Genomic DNA, 12655 nt, shown 5'->3' with positions numbered 1-12655 from the left:
AAAACTGTAGACCAATTCACCTCATGAACATAGAAGTAAAAAACTTCAACAAAATATTACAAACTGAATCCAGCAATATATAACTAGAATAATACAACATGATCTGTGGGCTGTATTCCAGAAATGCAAGGCTGGACCAATATTCAGAAATCAATCAAGGTAAAGACCATATTAACAATCTAAAGAAGAAAAATTATAGGATCATACCAATTGATACAGAAAAGACATTTGACAAAATCCAACACCTACTCATGATTAAAAACCCTCAGTAAACTAGGACTAAATAAATCTGATAAAGGACATTTATAAAGGGAACCAACAAAAATATCATAAATAATAGTGAGAAACTGAACACTCTAAGGCAAGGATGTCTGCTCTCCATGTGTATTCAGTGTACTACAAGGGATTATAGCCAATGGAATAAGGCAAGAACAAGGATTAAAGGCATACAGATTTGAAAGGAGGAAAATACATTGTCTCTATTCACAGATGGCATGACTGCCTACGCAGAAAAAATATGTAAAGTATCTATAAATCTTTGAAAAAAGTGAATAAGTTTAGCAAAGTTGTAGGATATAAGATATAGAAAAGCTAATCCTATTCTACATACTAGTAATGAACAATTGCAAACTGAAATAAATAGGACTGCTTATAGTAGCACCAAAAAACATGAACTATTTAGGTATAAGCCTTACAAAAGATGTGTAAGATTTGTATCCTAAAAATTACAAAACACGAATGAAAGAAATCAATAAATTTGGATATTCAGGTTCATGGACTGAACAACTCAACATAGCAAAGATAACAATTTTCCCCAAATTGAGGAATACAGCCAATAGAATTCCAGTATAAAGCCCATCAGAATTTTTATAGAAATTTACAAACGGATTTGAAAATTTATGTGGAAAACGAGGGAACTAGAATAGTCAATTAAAACAACAACAACAAACAAATCAAAGGACTCTCACCATCTGATTTCAAAATTTCTATAGTTAAACTTTCAAGACAGTGTGTTAAGGAAAGGATAGACATACAGTTGAGAGGAAAAAAAGCTTCTTGAAATAGACCCATACTTATTTGGTCAATTAATTTTTGACAGAGTTACAAAGACAATTCAATGAAGAAAGAATTACTTTTTCAAATGGTGCTGGAATAACTGAATATCAATATATGCAAAAAATTCAATAAACCTTTATCTATACCTTGCCCCTATACAAAATTTAACTTAAAATGGATTGCAGAACTAAATGTAAAATCTAAAATTATATAACTTTTAGAGGAAAACATAGAAGAAAATCTTTGTGACTTTGGGTTAGGCAAAGGCCACCCAAAGCCCTGTCCTTTCAGAAGAAAATTTGGACATAGTTACAATTAAGCATGTCTGTTAATGACACTGAAAGACACTGTTAAGAGAATGGAAAGATGAGCTATAGGGTAGGAGAAAATACTTGCAAATATTTATCTGATAAGAGTCATGTTCCAAATATATAAAGAACTACCAAAACACCATAATAAGAAAACAAACAAAGCAATTAAAAAGGGGCAAAAAATTTGAACCAATGCTCCGAAGAATATCTGGATGGCAAATAAGCAAATGAAAAGTTGCTCAACATCATTAAGGAAATGTACATTAAAACTACAACATGGTTAAAATCACTATATACCTATTAGAATGTAAACAAAAACAAAAAATCAACACCAAATGGAGTAACTGTTACTGTCATACATTGCTGATGGAAATGTAAAATGATTCAGCTCCCTAGGAGAGCGTTTTGCACTTTCTTATAAAGTTAACCATACGCTTACTACATGATCCAACAGTTCCACTCTTAATTACATACAAAAACCTGTGTGTAAATGTTTATAGCAGTTTTATTCATCATTGTTCCAAAATGGAAACATAAATGTCCCTTAACCGGCGAATTAATAAACAAACTGAGGTACATCTATGCAATGGAACATTATGCAGCAATAAAAAACAGTGAATTACTGACACATTCAGCAACATGGGTGAATCTCAAAAACATTATGCTCTTTGAAAGAAGCTGAGACAAAGGAATATATATTATATAATCCCATTTACATAGAACTTTACAAAATATGGACTAATTTATTAGGGAGAGAAAACAGACAGTAGTTGCCTGGAACTGGGGACAAAAGGAAGCACAGCCTGCAACGGGGCAAAAGGAAACTTTGGGGTTGCTGGAAGTGTTTTGTGGTATTGTGCTTCTGGTTACAGGATTTTATATTTTTGCCAAAACTCAAATTGTGTGTTAGACAACTGGATTCTATTTGAGAAAGACGTCATTTCCCTGCCTTATCAAAACATTCAAATGGATAGAAGAAACAAAGCTATGAGGAAATAAGCACTCTGTTATATTACTGGTGGGAATGTATTATGAGACACCTCATATGGATGGGAAGAACTTAAAATTATTGAAAGGAAATAAATATTCATAATTTGGAGTAGGCTAAGATTTATTAGATATGATACCAAAAGCAAAAAAAATATGAAAAATTCTTCTAAATGTAATTATACACATTTAATTAAAATATTTTTGCCTCAAAAAGCACTGGAAATAGCTTCTCTGAATAGCAATTTCTCCCATCCTTTTTTAAATTTTTAAATAATAGACTGCACAATGCTCCATTGTGTGGATGTACCATTATAATTGAGCAGGTAGTTCCAGCATTTGGCTATTACAAGTAATACTGCAATGAACACCTACGTATTTTTAGTCATTGGAGGTGTAACTTCAGGATCAATTCCTTTTAATGGCATTTGTAGTTCATTGGATATATGTATATGTGTGTGTGTATATATATATATATATATATATATATATATATATAGTTTTTGTTAGATATTATCAAAATGCACTATAAACATTATAAGGACAAGCAACAAGCTGGAAGAAAATATTTGTGAAGTATATAAAAGCAAACTTTCTATGTACCTTATATAAAATCTCAAGGAAAACAATTTAGATGAAGACAAACAATCCAGAAGAAGAATCAGAAAAATGGAGATTAAGGCAACCCACTAAAGAAACAACCCAAATGACTAATGAACTCACAAGAGGTACAAGCCCTGCAAGTCAAGATAGGATCTTGAAGAGACAAATCCTCCATATATTGCTTGTGGGAGTATAAATTGACAGCCATCTTGGAGAGCTTTTTGACATTCATTGAAAAGGCCGTGGACATACTCCAAGAACCAGCAATTCTCTGTTCAGGCATACACTTACTCATTTCTGCCCTCACAGAATCTTGAAAAAGCTCTATCCTTTTGTTTACTTTCACATAGAAATCTGAAACTTTCAGGGCAAGTTTAAGTCACAAAACAGGGCTTACCAGCTCGGGGCCTGGTCACTGGCCATGAAGTCCAGGTGGCAGCGGCTCCTGAGGTGTGGATAGCAGCCTTCCTCCTCCCACATGTACAGATGCACCGAGTCGTCCACGGACGTGGTGAGCACATGAACAGAATCCTTTAAAAAAGGAAAGAGAATATAAACTGTCTTTTTTTTTTTTTATGATTACATGCTGAAAAGATCATATTTTAGATATATTGGGTTAAAATATATTATTAAAAAAAAAAAAAAAAAAAAAAAGATAACCAGGAGTGAATGGCCGAGGAATGAGCAGTGGGGGGTGAAGGACCTACGCACCGCCCATAAGTCGCTGATGGTCCTCTGGTGATCCTCAAATCGTTGCAGCAGGAGCCCATTGATGGTGAAGAGGAACAGGTGTGACCCACTCTCAAAGACAATCATTTGTCCGTCACAGGCTCCCATCCAGACAGGAGGCTCCATATGACCAGGTAGCATGAAACTTGCGATCTGATATTCTTTGTTTGTGTTAGACACATACATGCAGGCAAATTTTGGATCATTTCGTCAGGACAATATCTTTACATTGAATGAGAAAACATACTCCCTACTCCCGTGGGACCTCAGTCCAGTGAGGAAGATGAAGGGTAGGCCAATGGCCTGAAAATACATTCCATTGGTCATGGTGATGGGTACTGTGATATGGGAACGGATGACTGTGAGAGGTAGGATGTGGACAATAAATAATAGCTCAAGCTTTGAGGGGAGGCCAGTAGTGGGGATGGACATTGGAATCCAGGCCCTAAAGCACGATGGGAATCTAATCATGTCTGCCCAAGAGAGCAGGGAAGAGGGTAGAGGTCAGGAGCATGGGTATTAGAGTTAAAGAGGCGTGGGTTAGCTCCAGCTAAAGAAATTCCCTAAGCCCTTTCTAAAGATTGATTATTTATGTAATTTATAGCTTAACATGAACACGGCTATGGTAAAGAGGAGAAACAGGAGATTCTGATGTGGCATAGCCTACCTTTGATGACTGTTTTGCCCCCAGTCCTTTCAGTTGTTATATCAAAGGTGGTAAATCCTGTCTTTTTGTGAGAACCTCTTCGGAACATCACTGTTAGCCTGTTTTTCTTCCTTGGGGCCCAGCAGGCCCTGCAGCAATTTGCGAATGGGAGCGAGAGGGACAGAGGCGGTTCACCTTCTCTTGGTCTCAGCAAGCATTCTGTGAAAAATACCTAAGGAGAGATAATTGCACATGTGGTAAGGTGAAGGGGTAAGTTCAGCATTTCAGTACAGAAGTGACTCCAGAAAAGCCCCCTTAAAAATCCTCATTTTGTGGCTAAAGCGTTATTCTGCATCTTAGGAAGTGCTGAGTAGTCACTGCTTGTCGCGTCAATATACAAGGAACTCACAGTCTTCCTATACTGCCTGTCACGTTCCCAGATAGCGCAAGAGTCCCTTAGGCTTTCTTCCGGCATGCCAAGGGGTTATGAAATCATCTTGCCCCATTGGACACCTGATCAAGTTAAGGTTGGCTAAGGAGATTTTCCCTTCTTGGAGAGCTATCCAAGGGCTGTTTTGCTTTTCCTGCCTCCCTTCTTCACTCTTTTCTCTCTGGTGCCAGGCTGAGAATGTTCTGCTCAAAGGCCAAAGGTTTTCTCAGAGTGACATTCAGAGGCTAATGCATACTTATGTATTTCTGGATGTCTCCATCCATATCTTCTAGTCAAGGTAGGTAAAAGTAAAGTAAGGAAAGCAAAAGCAAACAAGGTTACCAAAGACCCTCATTTCTTGCTATTTCTCTTGCTCTCCATCTCTTTGTCTGATTCAGGCTTCATGAGCCAATTTTCATTAGTAAATGTTTGCCTTCACAACTGGATATTATTACTTCAAAGGACATTTTTCCTGGTCATAGGAATGGATTCCACTTGTGACATGGCCTTAGGAAGGAGGGAGCAATATGTCTTGTCCTTACTGAGACTGCAGTTTCTCTAACACTTCTTAACCTGACTTTCCTAATGTTTGACCCCAACCCTCAATTTCCTTTCCTGCCCATCCCCCCTGAAGTTAAAGCACACAGAGTCACACTTACCTTTGGCAAGATATGTTGATGATTTCCAGAAGCAAAGATCCACTTCTTTTCAGGAGAGATGACTAGATGATCGACACTATATCTAAATGCATTAACTTTAGAAATATATCCTAACCCAGGCACTGAAAGTGTGTAGATGTCACCTTCAGAATTGCCCACCTGAAACCAAAGCATCATCACAAGGTCAATGGGAAGAGACTTGAAATCCTAAAGTCACAGCGGGTAGCACAGCCAGCTGCAGGATACAGCACAGTTTCTTTAATTTCATAATGGAGATGAAAATCACTGACCAGCCTGTCTTACAAAGATGCTGGGAAATCCTATGGACTGAGGCTTTCCAAGCCCCAAAGCACTCTTCTCAAGGATAGTCATTCATTAGTATATTGCCACTATTATATTTTCTCAATATCTCCCCAAAACCACACCTCTCTTTCTGCTGTCATGGTCCAAGTTCATGTACTGTACTATAATACTATAATATACATTTGAAAGAAGAATCATAGATTTTTTTTTTTTTTTTAAAGAAGAATGGCTTGGGACGTGTACTTGAGATAGGTCAAAGGCCAAGATGGTATGGGGGTTTTTATGGGCAACATTCACTGGTATATTGTGACTAACTCTCAGGGTGTGAAGGAGGGATGAATCTGAAAAGACAGATTGTGATATGATTGTTTTGAGCCCTCAACAACTGTGAAGGGAGCAGGCCTTGTTTTATGGGTCCCTTCCCACAAAACAATGCGGGGGCTCACTTACCAAGACAAAGGCGCCATCCTTCCTGAGAAAGGCTTCCAAGGAAAAACAGGCCTTAGACAAGGTGAAAGCAGCCAGAGCATCTCCATCCTGACAGTTCCACACTTTGATAGTTCCTGCCAAATCCACAGTGAATGCGAGATGCATCTGAGGGAGGGTGGCCACGTTCATGATCCTGGACCTCTGAACTGGGCTTGACCAGATTATAGTGCCCTGGAGAACGAGAGCAACACTATCTGTGGTCAAGGAACTCTTTAAGCCTACTGTGCTTTCATTCTGACATCTATTTGGAAACCACTTCCATATCAGACCCACTTCTTGCTTCTGAGATAAGGACATGGAAAATTTCCTAAACATTCCAACTATTTGAGGGAAGTAAACATAAAACAGGATCTATGCAATATGCTCAGAGGCAAGAACTTACTACTTGATGGGCATAAAGACGATCAGATAGCCTGGGCTTAAATCAGTTCTCCCTTTTACTGACTGTGCAATATTCAGCAAGTTACGTACCAAGCTTCTTTGTATGTAAAATGAGGCTGAGAGTAAAACTGTTCTTAGGGGCTGTTGTGAGTATTATATTTCGTAATACATGAAACATTCTTAGACTTTTGCCTAATACATGGTAGGAGCTCAAACAATATAAACTATCATGAAAATTGTTATTCTGTCATCAACCTTGTACATTGCAAATAAGACAGAAGAAATAGGTTTCCTTCTAGATTTCTTTCTGTAGCCTTTTGTATTGAGAAGTATATCATACAAATAGAAAAGAGCACAAAACAAAGTTTAATGAATTATTACAAAATGAACACCAGTACAGCCTCTGCTAAGCCCTCCCAAGTCCCCTTGTGCTTGCTCTATTCACCGATACTTCCATCCTCTCAAATTTTAACCAATATTCTGATTTCTAACACTATTAACAGGTTTCCTGTGTTTGTTTTCTCATAGTTTCTGTGGGTCACGTATTTGGATGCAGCTTGGCTGGGAAGTTCTGGCTCAGGGTCTCTCATCAAGTTGAAGTCAAGTTCCACTTTCACGGGGGCTCACTCACATGGCTGGCAAGTCGGCACTGCCTATTGGTAGGAGTCCTCAGCACTTCACCACAGGGACCCTTCTATAGGGTGGCTTGAGTGCTCTCATAACACTGTGGCTGGCTTTCCCAAGAATCAATGACCCAAGGGAGAGCAAACGCCTTTTATAAGATACCCTTAGAAGCTACACCTCATCTTTTCTACAATGTCCTTTTGGTTACACAGGTCAGCCCTATTCATTGTGGGAGAGGATTACACAAGATCGTGACTACTACAGGGCAAGGAATATTGGGGGTCATCTTAGAGGCTACCTGTCATAGTCTACCCTGAGGCCGTTTTCCCACATGCAGTACACATTCACAACCTCCCAATACCCTCCAATGTCTTGTACCATTACAGCATCATCTCAAAATATAGGATCTTATTTAATTAGGTATGGGTACAGAAGAGACTTTTTAGGTCCAGTTCCTCTTGATGTGAAAAACTTTGAACTAAATATACAAGTTATATGTCCTCCATATACCAAAAATAGACAGGGTAGGCATAGGAAAACACTATAGACACTCTCATTCAAAAAAAAAAAAAAAAGGGAAAATGGGAAAAAAGGGGGTGGTGGTGGAATGAGAAGCACCAAGAAGCCACTGGTACACAGAAATTCTAAAACTCAATAGAGAATGTGTTAGAAGTTGATTAGGATTCAAGGCTCAGGAATGCTTCTTCAAGATTCTTGGTTCCACCCTCTAGGCTCTTGCTTCTGCCCTCTGATTTATCCTTCCCTTTCCATATATGATGACCCAAATTTTCAACCGAGTTAGTTTTCTCAGCCTACTTCCTGCCTATAAAAGTTTGGGGATCCCAAGTCCTCTTTTCCTTTTGTAATGTCTCAGCCCCTTTAAATCTAAGCTGGCAGTGTTTCTGCCCATATAATTCTCTTAAAAACTTTTAGGGTCTCCTAAGAACCCCATTGGAGTCCACACCATTAGACAAGAGCCACACCCACAAACCTTTAAGATAAGTGCTTCTATATTGGGCTACTGCTGGGGCTGCTGCCTTATGTTTCTCAGAAGGCCTCTTACTTGACTGAATGGTTTTCTGAGGCACCTCCTTCCTTAAATCCTTGAGGTCTAACAAAGAATTTTTCAGCAGTTCCCTTTGACTTTCTCTTCAAATCATGGTTTACTGGTATACATGGTTTCCTGACAGTGTCCTGGATTGATCTTTGCTTGGAATTCGTTTCTTAAATCTTAGCATCATTTGCCTGCAATTCCCGGCTCCCTTTTGTTTGACAGTCTTTGTTTTATCTTCTCCTTCTCCTCTAGCATTTTATTATTTTTAGCAAGAAGCAGCCAGTATCCAGCATTCAGCATTCTTCTTGAAATCTCCTTAGCAAAGATCACTCGATTCATTAGGCAAATTTTCTAATTTTCACATTTCCACAGGTGATAGTGTGGCTAAACCTTTTCCCATTATATAATAAGGATTCCCTTTTATCTATTTTCCAATAACATTTTTCACAATTTCCTTTTAGCCCTCATGTCAGGCCATTAGGTTTCTGTTAACAGTATCTTCAAGGCCCAGTTCTCTTCTCAGTCTTTCCAGCTTCTGCCCACTACCTGGTTCCAAAGCTTCTCCTACATTTTACGTTTTTGGTAAGCCAACACCTCACTTCCATTAGTTATCTATTGTTATATTTGGCTTTTTCAAGTTACCAAAACAAAAAAAAAAACATAGCAACTTAAAGCAATAAACATTATCTCACATAGTTTCTGTGAGTCAAAATATCAAGAGGGATCTGAGTGATTTTGGCTTAGGATTTCTCATGAGGTTGCCACAAGACCTTAGTGGGGGCTGCAACCATCTGAAGGCTTGACTGAGGCTGAAAGATCTGCTTTCCAGAAGGCTCACTCACATGACTGCCAAGCTGGGTTTGGCCATTGGCAGGGGCCTGAATTCTTTGCTCTATGGAACTGTAATTGGGCTGCTTGAGTGTCCTCAGGAACATGGTGGCTTGTTTCCCTGCAGCAAGTTATCCAAGAGAACACTCTCCTAGATTTTTTATCTTATCTTTCCCCTGCCACCTCTTATATATTTTTAATTTTTTTTAAACTTGATCAAAAAATAAGGAAACAAAGTGATAAAAAAAACACATTTCAAACAAAACAAAGGAATAAGAAAAACAAATAACTACACTGCTTCCAACATGTTCCTACCATACCCCAATAAAATCAACAAACCATAACCAAACAAAGGAATAAGAAAAACAAATAAACTAAAATAACTACATTGCTTCCAACATGTTCCCACCCTACCCAAGAAAATTTGCAAACCATAATCATTCCTGAGCATTCCCATAACATTATGTGTATTCTCCATAACTTATCTGTTCTTATTAGATTATTGTTCCCCTTTCACTAATTGCTGTCTATCGTTAGGTTGCCTACATTCTACAATATAAAACATTTATACCTCTTATATTCTTAAAAAGGTATTTATCATACTCCAGAAGACCCTGAGTGGAAAAGAGTCATCCCATCTTTTTTTTTACAGGGATGGAGAGGGAAATGCAAACAAGGAATGCCAAGAAAATACTAGAATTTAGGACCCACTTTGGGGTCTTCCAACTCCATGCCAAATGCTGTGTATACTACATGCATTGACAAGCTTCATGTCTCTTGCAGATAATATGAGTTAGGAACCATTTTCTGAAAAAGCCAAATGTAACAAATGCCAATAGCAGACAAAGGGCAGTAAAATAGGTAGCGAAGATGCACAATTTCAAAAGATTGTTTACACAAAGTCACTCCAAGATACCATTGGAAAATAAATCCTTGTACAAGTTAGAAACATACTAGAAAGTGAAATTTTTATGCATCTATGGTCTAAATGGAAAGGTCACAGATCACAAGTTAGAACTGATTTGAAAATTTGTTTCTGTCATGAACTCCCAGAATAATTTTCCTCTCAGCATTTCTGTTTCATGTGTATAACAGGATGCTACAGGGATGCATTACTTTTTGCTCCTCCCTGGTTAGACTCACCGCTTGCACATCCCAGGCATAAAGCACTTGTTTTGAAGACACAGTACAAAGAATCGACCTCCCGTGTCCATCCATTGTGGGGCTGGTTCCTGAGAGATAAGCCATAGGTCCTAAGATTCCTGAAAGGAAACACAGACAATACTTGGCCACCAGACAGAAGAGGGATGCTCCAAATTTAATAAAGACAATTCTGGAAAAATCACTTTAAGTTTTCCGGTACCCTCTGGAGTTAAAATTAAGGTGAATTAAATAGAAATTAGGCTTCAGAGGCAGCAAAATATGGGTTCCCGTTGCAGTTTGGCCATTAAGGAGATCTTGGCCACCTTGTTTTCCCTGTTTAGTCTCTTTTCCATAGATGTAAAATGAGAATAAAATCTCTCCATCAGAGAACTGTTCTGGGTTTTTAAAGAGCTATCAGGAATAAAGTGAGCAAGCAAAGCATCTGTTATTTAAAAGTTTTTCTTTTTCTTTTTCTTTTTTTTTTCAGATTTTTATTCTAGAAGGGTGGGAAGTCTTAAAAAAGGAAGTCACAGGACCTGTTTTTACATTGTGAAAAATTATTCTGGCTTCTACATTCAGTATAGACTGTTGGGAAAAGAGAGAAAGCAGGGAGACTAGTTGGTTATGCAGCTATCCCAGCAACCCAGTCTCATTAAACTTTAATTCCCTTTCCCGCACTGAATGAAAACACAGAACTGCATACAGAAAAGAAAACAAAATGGAGTGGACTCCTGGAAACAAGTTCATCATGCTCCCCTAGGGTACCCTGCCCCATACCGAGGTTCCCAGATACTTCTCTGTAGTTAAAGTCCTCTGGCTGCACCAGCGCCATCCGATACTCCTGCTTTATTTGGTTGAGGACGAACTGTTTCCATGTCTGGGTACACAGGCACTCATAGGAGAGGTTGCAGAGGTTCCATCTGCTCACACACAGCTTTCTGGAAACAGAGTCACAATCCCATCAGGCTGCCTGGTCAGTCCACCTCCTCAGACCCAATCACTCTGGGCTTCTCTGCATTCCCCTCACAATACAGCCACTGAGGGACTACGTACACGGTGCAGGCACACAGTCAGACATCCTGCTCTCCTGCCGAGAGACACCTTCCTTCCCACTTGACCCTGCCCTTCCCCCACTCACCTCCACAGGTCATGGTTGTCTGCAACATTATTCCACTGCTAACGGAGAGAAAGGAAGAGATAAGCCAACCATCAGTACCCAGTTGTTGGTTCCTCCTCTGCTATTGTTTGTTCTGGGAGCTGGGCCCTCACAGTTTAATCAGATACCCCTGCTCTCAAGGCCCGCCCAGCCCGGGGAGCAGGGACCTGGTAACAGCAGAGCCTGTGGCTGCTACTAGGCACTGGGAATTTCTGTGAGAGTTCAGAGGAAGAAATGTTACTCTCCTAGGGCATGAAACGGGAGTCTTAAGGACTAATTAGTCAGCACCATTCCTTTATATCAGTTTGTCACTTTCGTTTCACAGAAAACGAGGCCCTCGGAGTGAGTGATGCTCACTTCCAAACATTCAATGTATTCTCCTGCTGTTCTGCAGATTGGTGCTCGAGTTGGTCAAGAGAAGGGGCTGAGTCCCAGGGCACTGGTGTACCAAAGCGGAATGGATGGGTCAGGATTCAGAACATGCTAAATTTAAGGAATGAAGGAAGGCTGTGTGGGTGTAATGGTGTGTTAGCCAAGCTCCCAGGGCTGAGGGAGAGAGATGAAAGAGGTCTTTTGCAAGAACTCATAAGGGGGAGGGGGCTGGGTAGGGAGCTGGTCAATTCAGATAGAGCAGCAGAAGGTGGAGAGCTTTTACCTTGTTCACTTGGGAGGCTCTCAGCAAGCTGAAAGGGTCCAGGAAGGAGAAGATTCGCAGCAACGGCAGGTCAGGCAATCGTATCTCCATCTTAGGTGGCCTAAGCCCATATCCATACTCCTTTCTCCTCTACAGGTTGCTCTGAATTTAAAGGCTTGGCCAAAGTCTGAGCACTTGGAAGGGCTTCCACCCACTGCCCATCTGCCTCTGATAGAAACAGACTGCAGGTGTGCAGACTTGCAGCCTGCCCTCGGCCTCTTCTCCTGGGGCCAGAGCCACACAGCTGAAGGCATCCCCGGCGAAACTCGGCCTGTTAGTGCTCATTTGACAACATATTTGTTGTGTGGTGAACTAGAAGTGCAGAACCAGGGCTGTTCCAGGACACTCTAGGAAATTTCAGCTAACACAGCTCTCCTTCATCAGATTCAAGCCTCTATGTGACACCCATTAAGTTCCAAATTACTGAGGTAGGGAATCTGTGTCTACTTCGGGCACAAATCTGGTTAGTAGGGCCCATCTCCCAGCACTGATAGAGCCCCTGATTTCCACCTTTGTGCATTTAACTTTCCAGTGGAAGGGGAAAATACAAGCCAGACAGACT

General features: G+C 39.9%; 1 protein-coding gene across 1 annotated transcript in view; it reads right to left on the bottom strand.

The window, feature by feature from the left end:
• The window catches only part of FBXW12 (F-box and WD repeat domain containing 12), a 42416-nt gene extending 30272 nt beyond the window's left edge, over nt 1-12144 (bottom strand). The window contains exons 1-9 of the mRNA XM_037826286.1: nt 12055-12144; nt 11382-11419; nt 11021-11181; nt 10244-10362; nt 6175-6384; nt 5422-5580; nt 4354-4564; nt 3669-3847; nt 3355-3488 (exon numbers count right to left, since the gene is read on the bottom strand). Coding sequence (XP_037682214.1) covers nt 3355-3488; nt 3669-3847; nt 4354-4564; nt 5422-5580; nt 6175-6384; nt 10244-10362; nt 11021-11181; nt 11382-11419; nt 12055-12144 — 1301 coding nt within the window. The remainder of the gene's footprint in view (nt 1-3354; nt 3489-3668; nt 3848-4353; nt 4565-5421; nt 5581-6174; nt 6385-10243; nt 10363-11020; nt 11182-11381; nt 11420-12054) is intronic.
• Between the last annotated feature and the right edge of the window lie 511 nt (nt 12145-12655).

The sequence above is a fragment of the Choloepus didactylus genome, chromosome 1 (genome assembly GCF_015220235.1).
Source record: "Choloepus didactylus isolate mChoDid1 chromosome 1, mChoDid1.pri, whole genome shotgun sequence".
Lineage (NCBI taxonomy): Eukaryota > Metazoa > Chordata > Mammalia > Pilosa > Megalonychidae > Choloepus > Choloepus didactylus.
This window is presented reverse-complemented; position numbering and strand designations above follow the sequence as displayed.